Source organism: Ascaphus truei, chromosome 10 (genome assembly GCF_040206685.1).
Source record: "Ascaphus truei isolate aAscTru1 chromosome 10, aAscTru1.hap1, whole genome shotgun sequence".
In the NCBI taxonomy this organism is placed as follows: domain Eukaryota; kingdom Metazoa; phylum Chordata; class Amphibia; order Anura; family Ascaphidae; genus Ascaphus; species Ascaphus truei.
In genome coordinates, this window is record NC_134492.1 from 23,061,025 (window position 1) to 23,074,304 (window position 13,280).

At 46.4% G+C, this 13,280-nt stretch overlaps 1 protein-coding gene across 1 annotated transcript in view; it reads right to left on the reverse strand.

The window, feature by feature from the left end:
* The window catches only part of LOC142503652 (riboflavin-binding protein-like), a 22,888-nt gene extending 12,893 nt beyond the window's left edge, over positions 1–9,995 (reverse strand). The window contains exons 1-5 of the mRNA XM_075616223.1: positions 9,862–9,995; positions 5,917–6,068; positions 4,382–4,481; positions 960–1,088; positions 499–607 (exon numbers count right to left, since the gene is read on the reverse strand). Of these exons, the coding sequence (XP_075472338.1) occupies positions 499–607; positions 960–1,088; positions 4,382–4,481; positions 5,917–6,055 (477 nt within the window). The 5' untranslated portion in view covers positions 6,056–6,068; positions 9,862–9,995. The remainder of the gene's footprint in view (positions 1–498; positions 608–959; positions 1,089–4,381; positions 4,482–5,916; positions 6,069–9,861) is intronic.
* Between the last annotated feature and the right edge of the window lie 3,285 nt (positions 9,996–13,280).

Below are 13,280 nucleotides of genomic sequence, written 5' to 3' on the forward strand. Positions count from 1 at the left end.
CAGCGAATGGGAGACGTTAGTAAAGAGACCATGTTTCTTTTAGAAACATGGGAGAGGGAGCAGCTCAGTGAGTAAAGACACTAGCTGTTAATAATGACACTGAGTTTGGAGCAGGGGAACCTGGTTCAATTCCTGGTGTTCGCTCCTTGTGACTTTGGGTACATCACTTTAACTCCCTGTGCCCCAGGCACCACAATCATAGATTGTGAGCTCACCTGGTCAGCGACTGTCTGTAACATTCCTATGTGCTACGTACTGCGCTATACTGTAATTATGATCCGCTTTGTGTCCCGTTGGGAGGAAAGTGCTATGTGAAATAAAGTTATTATTAAATGGCATATATTCTTGCAGTTAGATTTTATGTAAGTAGCAGGTAGTTATAAAGATGGTGGTGCTACATGGTTGGCTATTAAAATATATACATATATATTCTAGTGTCTATGCAACATCACTTAGTAAGTTACAGATAAACTCCTGAGTGCCAGTTGCTACCCTTACCTTACTGAACGGTATACACTCATTTTTGCAATGGTTTCCACTTTCATCAATAATCCAGTCGGTTAGCCAGTTGTAAGCACAGATCTGGTCAGATCGACACGCGTCAAACCTGCGGAGATAGCATGTTAGCATGAATACATTGGGGAATATGAATGAAGTCAAAAGTGGAGCAGTTCTGGGGAAAAGTAACTGCACTGTAAGTATCAACAACAAAAGTCCCATTAAAATCAATAGGATTTTTTTTCTTTGCTGCATTGTGTGCCGTTCCCCCCCCACCCCCTGTATTGCCCTACTTTTGCTTAGATACATACACCCAATAGTATCACTTGTACATCATGTAACTCTTCCAGTGCTTCATACTCCCACCCCCCCACCCCCTTATGTCAACTGCAAAGTGACCGGAGCTTGTGATATATTTCTTCAGCCGGTAAGGAGAAAGTAAAATGAACTCTTGTGCTTACCAGTTGTCACAGAAGGACTGACACAGAGGAATATTCTGGACTGCTTCTGATGAGTTGGGGTGCACCCAGTGAGCTGCAAGTGGGGAGCACTGGTAGAAGCATTCCAACTTCTTCATGTAATCTTCACACCTGTAAGAGGTCATGTTGCAGGCGCTGAGTAATGGGCAGCCCTCCGCCATACCCACGTTTCTCTACAGCACAGTCAATGCAATGCATTAATGTCCAATAATGTCTCAGAAATAAGTGAAACAAATAGATGCTAAAATAATACACAAACTCACCGGGCCCTAGACGACAACCCCGGCAGACCCCCCTGTTGGCGGCCCTGCTGACAGTGTCATATTATCCGTGCTTTGAAATGATGTTACTGAGTTGCACAGAGCACATGTTCTAGACAAAACAATTTACAATCTACGCACTGAAAAGTAGAGATTGGCTGAAGTTTGCAAATCAGGCGAAATTTGCCTATCATTGAAAGCCAATGTGTAAGGTCGCAGGGCCCTTTATATACTGTACTGCGATCTTTGCTCAATTATGGCAAAAAAGTACAGATATTCTGTTGGAATTCTGGCAAAATGGGCAATATTCTGAGCAATGTGAACTTTCTCAAAAAAATTTGCAAAAATAATGTAGATGTGACAAATTTGGAGACATCTGCACATCTCTAGACATACGCAAAAAATTCTAACTTCTATCACTGACACTCCGATGATGTCTCTGGACATGATAGCGCCGGCACGTTATTTAATAAGGGTCTATGAGAGCAGAGACTTTATTTAATAAGGGCCTATGAGAGCAGAGAATCAGTGAGAGATGACAGGTCGCTGAAGGGCATAACCCTACCCTGCTTCTCTGCTCAGCAGCAGATCAGGAATTCAATGAGGTTTGTTCAATTCACATCCCTCTTTCCTCTGCAGTATGAATTATAAGTCACTTGGGAATCATTGCTTGCATGGCTGCAGCGTGAGCCCAACGCTATAAATGTTTATTTTCCCCATGTGCTGGCTTCACAATATTTAAAGCTTCCCACAGCCGGGGTTGAGCTGCATTGGGAGACCGCGGAGTTCCCCTGGGGAGGTTTATACCCTGTGCCTGGATTCACTTCATTACTATGTTATGGCCTTTTGTCGATCTCATTCTGCAGGATCGCTGCCCACAAGCTTAACCCATTCACTGCTTGATTGCCCTGTCATGCACTGCAAAGCAGCAAGCCTACAACCGGAAGGTTAAAAACATCAGCGTGAGTGTTTTTTATTGGCCAGCTCTTATTTAACAGTAGAGAGAGAGAATGTTGGCGGACGCCTGTAATGCTGTATTCTCCTCCAGTACAGAAGAAAAGGGACAGGGACAGCCACAGAGCAAAGGGACAGTGAGAATGGGTACAGAAAAGAAGCATAATCAACAGCTTCATGTATCCCAGGGGTGGGCAACTCCAGTCCTCAAGGGCTACCAACAGGTCAGATTTTCAGGATATCCCTGCTTCAGCACAGGTGGATCAATAGTGGCTCATTCGAAGAACCTGCTTTAGCAAACCTTGGCAAATGGTTAAATACAGATGTGCACTAGCCCAGCCATTAAGGGGGTCATTCTTTATCCACGAGGTGGCAGTCCAGGCCCAAACAGCCACTTCGGTGGATATAGTGTAACCCCTCCCTAAGGGGTTTCTTGCAGGTTAGTGTATGCTGGCCCCACCCTATGTTGCCATAGGGATCCTGATGTCTCAATGGTGTATTTAGGATAGCAGGGTTCTAGAGAGGCAGGTTCTAGGAGGACAAGAGGAGAGGAACCTCGAGGAGAGCAGATAGGGATGTATTCATAAAGTAATAGAACAGACCAGGCCTTTCTTATTTATGTTGTAGATAGGGACAGTGCCATTTAAGTTGGAATCCCAGAATATGGAGAGGCGCATGCGCGACGGCCACGGGTATGGATGTCTAAGTAGATAGCTCCGTGCCGCGCTCACAGTATATATTGTAAAAAACACCCAAAAATAAAGAAACGTTACTAAAAATAGCTAGGAAGCACTGGACAAACCCGCAGGGATGGCCCCGAAAAAAACGGCAAGCCAAAAGAAGCAAGAACTGGCGGATGTCAGAAATTACTTTGGCGGGGCTGGATCGGGTAGCGCGGCTGAGGAAATGGCGCCGGCTTCGAACCCCGACACTGACACGGAGCAGGAGGGAGAGGAGGAGGGGGCCAGAAATCAAGCCCTATTGCCTGTGCGGAGATGCGACTTTGAGAGACTGTACAATGATTTGAAGTCCCTCTTACAGGCTGAGATAAAGGAAGTAAAGAGGGAGGTCAGTAAGATGGGGACACGAACAGACGACCTGGAGAATAAAGTAGACCAAACTATAAAGGTGGTAAAGAATCCCAGAATATGGCTGGTGGAATCCCTCGGGTCCCAGAGTGGGGAAAGAGCCCCGCCACAGTGCCTCAGATAGAGGGTTCCATCATGTCGGGGGATCGGCTCTTCCGGCAAATCCATACCAGTATTCGGTTCAGCCTGTGTGGAAGTGGCAGTTCCCAGATAGGACAAAGGTATTATCTTCACCTGCATAGGACCGGCCAGGATCCCAGTAAGGACCCAGCTTAAATGGGGTATAACAGAAGTTACTCCAAAAGACAAGGGCGGGCCGGATCGAATACTAGTAAAGCAACTAAGCAGATATATTGTACCTCCCTGATTGTTAAGAGTGTTAAGTATTCATGAATAACCACTCGAAAATAGTACAACGTTGTCATATGTGTGTGACGTGTCCCTGTGCCTGGGGACACGAATAAAGACTGATGTTGTACTACAAAAGTTGCTGGCGCCCATTATTTTCCATCCTTGCAGCCTCATCGCTCAGCCGTCCGAATACAGCACACTGAGTCAAGGTAACACACACTGAGTAGCCAAATATTGCATTGTAATCTCCCTACAAGCCGGGCAGGCAGGATTACATAGAATGAGGCCCTAAATCCTACGATATTCTGCGTTATAAACGAATAGATGATGTTATGTGGAGGAACAATGTAACACATCTGTAGCTTGCCTTTTCTTTAAGCCCTTTGATGCCAGAGAGACCAGCAGCGCAAAATTAGGCTCCCCTGAAATTAGACAAAGAGCCACAGCCTCAAAACCTTGGCAAAACAAGTTAAAAAGAATTGTACCAAAATAAAAAAATCCCATTATCTTCGATAGGGTTCCGTTTTGTATGTATATGGTGCTGCTTTTTGCCCTGACTTTGCTCTATTTTTGCAGCCGGGGAGACTTTTATAAATAGTTCCCTATTTGTTATTTCACCAATCACTCGGCTGACCTCTGCCTTGCCACCTCTGTACGCAGCGCTCCCCCCCCCCCCCTCGCTGCACAGGAAGCAGGGTTTGGGCCTGTGCCACGCTTTTCCTCCGCAGTGCCACGAGTATGGAGCGCTTACGTTTTGCTGAGGTTCCCACATCTGTTCCAGTAGTAATTATCCACTTCAACGACGGGCGAGCGGGACAGCTTTTCAGTGACGTTGGCATGGCAACAAGAGGCTGATGAGGGAGAGGGAAGGGGGAGACAGGTGTTTGTCACGGGGACAGCTTGCAGGAAAGTTAAAAAATCAATGCAGCTCCTTGTTTCAGAGGGCAGCAAATTGGCGTTTACTAGAGCCTCCCGGCGCCAAAAATACGCACCAATTTTATTAAAGAAAAGGAATCCCATTCATCCCTAGATTCACCCACCCATTACAGACTAGGCGCTCGAAATTCCCAAACGGACATATTTTTAACCCTTTCCTAATGCAATTAGGGGGTTATTTCTCAAAGTCTGCAAAAGTGGGACAAAAAACAGCATCAGATTTATCAATGAGGGAACTCAATGATATATCACTGTTTTTTTCCTCCTCGGTTGATAAATCTGGTGCTGTATTTTGCCGCAGTCTTGTGGCAGAGAGACTTTGGCCAAGATTCACAGAGCTCCGTCATTGACATTATTAAGCGCTAACAGGTATCTTCAGAGCTCACTAACGCAGTGAGCGCGACGTCGCGTGTGATTTCATGCCCTGCGCGAACAAAGGGCAGCAGTGGATACGGGCCGGCCATAGCGAGCGCGGGCGCGCTGCAGAGCGACCACGAGGCAGATTTTCCAAATGACAAATTAATTTATTTATTTTTCGCGCGGTGACGCGTCACGTGAGTGGTTCAGCCAATGAGGGCGAACCAGCCTGGTGACGTGTCAGCCACGCCTCCTCATCGCCTCCCCAATCGCTTGCATCTCAGTGCACCCATCGCTCGCGCAACAGGCACGCACGACGCCATGTGTTCTGTCGCGCATGCGCCTTCTGTAATCTTAGCCTAATTGTCTATTTTCAGCTGTTACAGACCTTGCATTAATTATAATGGATGTTCGTGCTAATAATATGCAAAAGAGGCGTTACCCCTAACAACTATAATCCCCAGAGCTCGGTTATAGTGAATGCAGGGATTTAACCAAGCGTTCGTTAGGTATCTCAAACCCTGAAATATGGCGTTTGCCGGAGAGGCGAGAAAAAGGAGAGCTAAATCCATAATTCAGGATCTGGTCGGGAATAAGACAGACTTAACATAATTCATGTTATTTGAAGCTAATTTAACATGGCGTTAAGGCTATGCTAACGAGATCACTAACGACCGTTGTTTTTGCATATAATTAGCTTTGTGGATTCTCAGTAACCTGAGGGAACATAGCGTCTGTTACTCTTTCTGATAACACTATGTTATGAGGCCTGACTTAACCCAGCTGTGTGGGTCTGACACTGTGGTACAGAACCCTGTGGAGTTTTTGCTTCGATACATTTGGTGCAATTGTTTTGTAGCCGGGAGACTTTGCTAAATAATGCTAAAGGCATTAATTTCATATGGCATCTCTCCGTCCCATTATCCACACTGTCTCACTTTCCAGCTCCGGCGCACGGGTTAAAAAAAGACAGAGGTCTATCAGTTTCCTCACATTCAGAGTACAGGGCGCATTCCTGGAAGCCGCTTTCTGCGCTCGGAGACGTCTTGTGGTGTGGCACCTTCAGACATTTCTGTTGACAAGAAACAGCAGAGAGAAGTCCAGCGATAAGGATTTTCACCAGTACGTTCATGTTTGCTCTTTACCTGCAGAAAAAGAGCACATCATTATTACACATTATAAATGAGTAATGATATTATATTTCTGATATTATTAAGTAATGCTACATTAGTATCCCATTAGCCTGGCTCATGGCTACTGTCCCACACCCACAGTCACTCCTACCAACCAGTGTGGCCAAGCATTTCTTCCCTCAGCTGCTGTCTCTGTAAGGCTACGGCCCCCCTGCCTGCGCTGCATGCGCGTCTGCCAGGCTGGCGGCGCGTGCAGCCGAGTCCCCCGGTCTGTCAGTGAGCTTCAGGGGGAAAAACAGGGGGGGGGGGCATGATGGGGGAGTGATGGGGGCGCGGCCGTGACTTCACCCCTGCAGGTTCGCCCTCATTGGCTGAACCGCAGGGGGGCGTGGCCTAGCGCTCCGTCGCGAGTCCTGATCTCAATTCTCTTGAGAGCAGGAGTTTCTGTCGTCGCAGCGCGGCAGCCCCCCCTCGCGGCGGCCCCGGCCCCATTGTGGGGCGGCTCTTGTCACTGCAGCGTCCACCACAGCGGGCGCTGCAGTAGCCAGCCTAAGTCTCCCAACATACCACTTAGATTGTAAGCTCTCTGGGGCAGGAATTGTCTGATTTTCTTGCTCTAATTGTATTATTATAATTCCCTGTACTGTATTGTCTTTGTAAAGCACGGAGTACACTGCTCGCGCTATATAAATAGAGATACGGTATATACAATAGTGAGATGCAGCACTTCCATGGTAAGTAGCAAAGTGAGCAACGGTGCAGGGGACCCCTTAATCCGTCAATACAGAAAATGAGTGGGGGAATCCGCACACAAGGACAAGCAAACAAGGGGAGCATGTAAATCAGAATAAGTCTTTAACTGAAAACTAGCAATACAAATAGACACTGTACGTAGTGTAAACAAACACACGCAGGTAAAAGGTGTGAGCTCAAATAACCAAAAGAACCCAGAAAAATAGTATAACATACGAAAGAGAAATACTTTGCTCAGCTCACAACAATGGCGGAAAGACAGGCGGAAAAAGTGGCAAAAAATACAAGGGGTCCTGGTAAGTTGAATGGGTCAGACTACGGTAGGCAAGCCAAAAAGAAAATAAAGATATACATAGATTAATAGTGACATAGTATAAAGCTCTGGTAACTCATTGGCCCTAAAGAAAGCTGGATTGTTATAAAGTAGAGGCTTTGCATTCCATTGGCAGTGTCTGCCTCTTGTGTAACAGGAATGTTTGTGTGTTTCATACATTTCATGCAAGATCCGGGGAATGATGGTGTTTGCAACAACCTAAAGTTCTATTTATCCAAGACTCCTGGCTGTAAAAGTGGGGCAAAAAGCCTGTACTAGGTTTATCAAAGATAAAAAAAAACATATAGCCATTAAATATATATATATATATTTGATAAATTGCCTGCAGTTTTTGTTTAGTTTTGTCGGACTTTTGCAGCCGGTGGACTTTAATAATAAATAGACCACTTTGGCCCAGATGCTAAATGTTAGCCCGCCTTTACTCCTATTCATTTAAATGAATGTTTGTAATCTTTATTTATATAGCACCAGTCAGGTACATAGCGCTTTGCAACAGTAATACACGTGACATATTATAACATAATGGGAATAAGCGCTTCAGACATAAAACAATACGAGTCCCTGCCCCAAGAAACTTACAATCTAAGTAGTGGTAAAATGGGGCTAAAGGCGTGCTAAAGCTTAGCACCATGGTTATAGAAAGACTTGATTTACTATCCTGATGGTGAATGAAGACCAGGGGAGCGCAAACTTTTGCAGCTGTGCGCCCCCCTGCCTTCCCTCCGCTGGTGCTCGTGCCCCCTCCCTTACCTTGATGCGGCATCAAATGATGCGACCCGCTGCGTCATTTGACACGTGTGATGTCACGTCACATGACCCCGTGGCATCATTTGACGCCACGTTGCCATGGACACGAGTGACGCCGGGAGAGTCAAGGTAAGTAATAGCGTTGCAGAGGCCACATGCGATACCCTGGCATTTCATTTTAATGCCTCAGGGAAGAGCGCAGGGAACCTGCAACGGCCCGCGCTTCCCCCCCGAAAAATCTCTCCCCCCCACTTTGCGCACCGTTGTTGTAGACCATCAAATACCTGGCACAAAAAGTACCTAAACTCCTATCATAACAAGCAACTGAACTTGCTCCACATTTCCCACATATAAATTGCTATGAAGTGTTGCATTGGGGAGAGACACCCACATTTGTACAGAACACACCCCCTTTGATTAATTTGCATGTCATTAAAAAGCTTCTGGTGCAGAGAACACAAATGACGGGAACACCTTCGGTACATTGTACTAGTACGGAACAAACATAACCACACCCACCCTCTTACATGTTATGGGTATAAAATAGGTCCCCCTGTTCCTCTCCTCGTGCCGGACAGAGGTACTTCCAAGCAATCCCTATGGAAGTCCCATAACCTGCAGCTTACCACACCAAAATGTTTCTGTGTCATAGGTACAGCTGGTCTTACTGGGGCCAAAAACATGGCGTATACCTAGTAAATGGGTGCAGCTGGAGGATATGAAACCATTCTACTCTGATGGTGTTGCCCATTAGACCTTATGGAGACCTTTCTTGGATGAAGGGACATACATGGGTTTGAATGTTCAACATCTAAGCAAAGCTTTTTTTTTTTGGCCCTGTAGAGGTCAGACCAAAGTTTATATTAAAATAAAGTTCTCTAAGGCCATTAAAGAAGAATTAGATCACTGTTATCTGCAACGAATGCTTCCATGAGTTCATATGACATCATAAAATAGGCACTTTATACAGCTCAGTTATGAACAGATAGTCATTAGTTGCAATCCCTGAAAACTTATGAAAAAAAGAAAGAAATATCCCTGGTGTGTTACTGTGGGCAAGCAATGGTAAGTATCACTATATAAAGGATACATTATATTCTACGTAACCTATACATGCAGTGATATTGCTTATATCATATCTTTTATTAACAAAAAAGGGAATTTTAAAATGAAGTACACTGCTGCTTTTTTAAAATATATTATTAATGTGTTTTTGGTTTAAAGACTTCAAAACATGTGTCCTCCCTGACTGGCAAACTACAGGAAAATGAACATTCCTTTTGGAACCAGAGGGAGTTGTTCTTTGGTAGATCTAGTGTCGAGTTTTAGATTGATAAATGACCCTCTCTATCTCTACATAGCTATCAAGTAGGAGCAGAGTTGGAACTTCTTCAAATCTCTTATAAACGGCCAACTCACACGGAATTCTCTGCATTACTACCTACTGACTGGGAGAAACGGCAGTAACAATCAAGCACAAAGATGCCCAGGGCATACTTGAAAACGAGAGGTACAGTAACTCTCAATGGCTTATTTCCTGGTAAAACATTTGATAAATAAATACATTCTGCCCAAAGTCTTGGAATAGAATCTCATTCCCTGAAGTCAGAACCTTCCCATGTTAATCTGCTCCATCCATTTGGACCTTTAGACCAGGGGTAGCCAACTCCAGTCCTCAAGAGCTACCAACAGGTCAGGTTTTCAGGATGTCCCTGCTTCCGCACAGGTGGCTCAATCAGTGGCTCAGTCTTCAACTGAGTCACCTGTGCAGAAGCAGGGATATCCTGAAAGCCTGACCTGTTGGTTGCTCTTGAGTAAAGGGGTTGGCTACCCCAGATATTCCCTGCTGTGCTGAAGCATAACAACAAAATGTATTTGATATATATATATTTTTGCTTCATTGATGGAGCAGCTACCAGTGCATTGCTGGCTATTGCACTGCCAGTGTGTGCTTGTATCTATCTGACTTACCTCTGCTCAGGGTGTGCTCTGGGTGACTCTCCCAGCTGCTGTGCAGACTTCTGTATTTATAATCTGCTCATCTGTAACCGTGTGTTTGCTCTCCTTGACTTCGTGTACACATTAGAAGGTTATCAATCGTTATCTCTCACATGTGTAAAAAGCAGAACTAGAGACTGTGGAGGCGAATCACAAAGCAGTGATAAAATCAGTGCTGTTGTGTCCGATTCAGATTTTTTTTGATCGTGGTATAAGAAATGAGGCCAACCGTGGGATTCACTTTGAAGTGAAGGGCATTTTTTAAAGTCCAATACAAAAAATGCACTATCGTGCGACCTGTGTTTTTTTCAGTGCTGTCGTGCTCTATATTCTATAGCGCGATAGGTGAGTCTGTAAGAGCTGCAACGAGACGCTGCGTCTCTGTGTACGGCTCTTACAGGCGATCGTACATTAAAAATATAGATTTGAATAATAGTGTACATCAGGGTTTCCCAAACTTTTTTTTCCGTGACCCGGTTATTTTTTAACTTCTTTTTCGTGACCCACTAAAATTTTTATCGCCTATACTGGCCTATAGGGCCTGCACAGACACACACACAGCCACTGATATACAAACACACACACACACACACAGCCACAGACACACACACAGCCGCTGATACACACACACACACACACACACACACAGGGAGGGGGCCAGGGACACTTGGGTGGGTGGGAGGGAAGGGGCCAGGGACACTTGGGTGGGTGGGAGGGAAGGGGCCAGGGACACTTGGGTGGGTGGGAGGGAAGGGGCCAGGGACACTTGGGTGGGTTGGAGGGGGCCAGAGACACTTGGGTGGGAGGCAGTGACTGGGTGGGGTGACTTTCCTTGCCGCTGGACGCTTTCCCATGCTGCCCCCGATATCCCCTGCTGCCCGGGACGGGAGGTGTGCTTGGGGGCACGGGAGGTGGGCTCGGGAGGGGGTGCCACGGGAGGTGAGCTCGGGAAGCTGGCTGCGGGGGGAAGCTGGCTGCGGGGGGAAGCTGGCCGCGGGGGGAAGCTGGCCGCGGGGGGAAGCGGGCCGCAGTAGGAGCTTGTACTCCCACCCTCCCCCATGTAACGTGCGGGTCGCTGAGGAGCTGGTACTTCCTCCTCCGTCCCACGTTGGGAGCGGGGGGAGGAAGGGAGCAAGCCCTGCGCAAGCGCACGGGACCGCGGGGGGAATCACCGCCATTTTCTTTTATCTTGAGCGGGGGGGGGGGGGCGGGAGACACCGCGCGGCCAGCCTCGCTGCGACCCGGCAATTTTGGTGCCGTGGCCCGGTGCCGGGTCGCGACCCACCATTTGGGAAACGCTGGTGTACATGAACAGGGTGTCCCCTGAGCTGAACCGCATTGGTTTCAGCCGCAGGTACCCCCTGCTTTCCGAGTTACAGGCCCAGATATGGGGTGCACAGGGGACACATACATATTCATTGCAACGCCCGGACACCCCCGGACACCCACGGTGACCACCAGGAAGCCCCTACCGGCCTCTGGTATCAATGTTGTGCAGAAAAAAACATAAACAATGCTTTGAGGCATGTCTCAATCTCTTTTGCACCAGCCTTTAGCTGGTGAAAAGAAATGGTGCGCTTTTACAGTACGATTCAGTTATCACTGCTTTGTGAATCGCGTTGACTAGCAAAAAACGGCGGGTTTGCCAATGTTTGCCCGATCTTCCGACTTTTTTTTATCACTGACAGTTTTTTGGCGATAAAAAGCCTTTTAAGCGCGATACTGCAGTGTTATCACTGCTTTGTGAATCACGCAGCAGGCAGTATCGCGCTATAAAGTCATTAAACGCACTTAAAACCACTTATCACTGCTTTGTGCATAGCCCCCGGTGTGCTTAAAAACGGGCACTCAGCACTTTTGGTTGTAATGACTAAAATGTCAGTTTCCCTCTTGGTTTGTAAGTTTTTTTCTCAAAAATATAATATTTAAAAAAAAAAAGGTAATATAAAAGAATTCGAAAGACGTTTTTTTTCAATGTGCTATACAGGCATACCCCGCATTAACATACGCAATGGGACCGGAGCATGTATGTAACACAGGCATACCCTGCATTAACGTACGCAATGGGACCGGAGCATGTATGTAACACAGGCATACCCCGCATTAACGTACGCAATGGGACCGGAGCATGTATGTAACACAGGCATACCCTGCATTAACGTACGCAATGGGACCGGAGCATGTATGTAACACAGGCATACCCTGCATTAACGTACGCAATGGGACCGGAGCATGTATGTAAAGCGAAAATGTACTTAAAGTGAAGCACTCCCTTTCCCCACTTATCGATGCATGTACTGTACTGCAATCGTCATATACGTGCATAACTGATGTAAATAACACATGTGTAACAGGCTCTAAGTCTCCCCACTTGCGCACAGCTTTGGTACAGGTAGGGAGCCGCTATTGCTGTTCAGGACGTGCTGACAGTCGCATGCGTGAACTGCCTTTGCGTATTGGGCGATATGTACTTACTCGCGAGTGTACTTAAAGTGAGTGTCCTTAAACCGGGGTGTGCCTGTATAGCATATTATATTGTGGTAACATACTATAGCAAAAACAAAAAATACAAAAAAAAACCCAACAAAGTACAAAAACTCTTGCCAATAGAGGACACAACAATCGTGGCATAAAGAGACTCAGTGTCACATCGTTACATAGTTGCATAGTTGCATAGTAACATAGTCATAGTAGATGAGGTTGAAAAAAGACATATCCATAGAGTTCAACCTATGCTAAATTTAAAGAGCAGAGACCCATTTTATATTTGTATTTACAGTCTATTTATTCAGAGGAAGGCAAACAAAAGAACCCAGTTAAATATTATCCAATGAGATCTCATAAGGGAAAAATAAATTCATTTCTGACTCCAGTGATGGCAATCAGATTTCTCCCTGGATCAATTTCCTTCCTATAATTACTTGCTTTGGGCCCGCAGTATCTCTTTGTCAAGAGTCTGATCAAAGAGCCACCAAGGGACTGAAATGTAAAAGCAAATAATGGCCATTTTGGGACTCTCAATAATAAAGGTTCGGCACACAAAATATTTATCTGCCAAGGTAACTTATTACAGAAGCAGTGATTGCGTATAAATATAACGCCCTCTCCCCGCCTGCTCGCACCTGCCCCCTGGCTCGGCTCCGGTGTCAAATGACGCTACGGGGTCATGTGAGGCCACGTAGCCATGGCAATGAAGCGTCACATGACGCGATGCGTCGCCCAACACAAAGGTAAGTGAAGTTACAGAGGCTTCGCATGGTCCCTCGGCATTTCATTTAAATGCCTCCGGGGAAGCGCGGGGCCTCTGTGACCACCGCGCCACCCCCTGAAAATCTCGCCTCCCCCCCCCCCCAGTTTTCACGCCCCTTGTATAAAGCATATGGGGCAGTCCC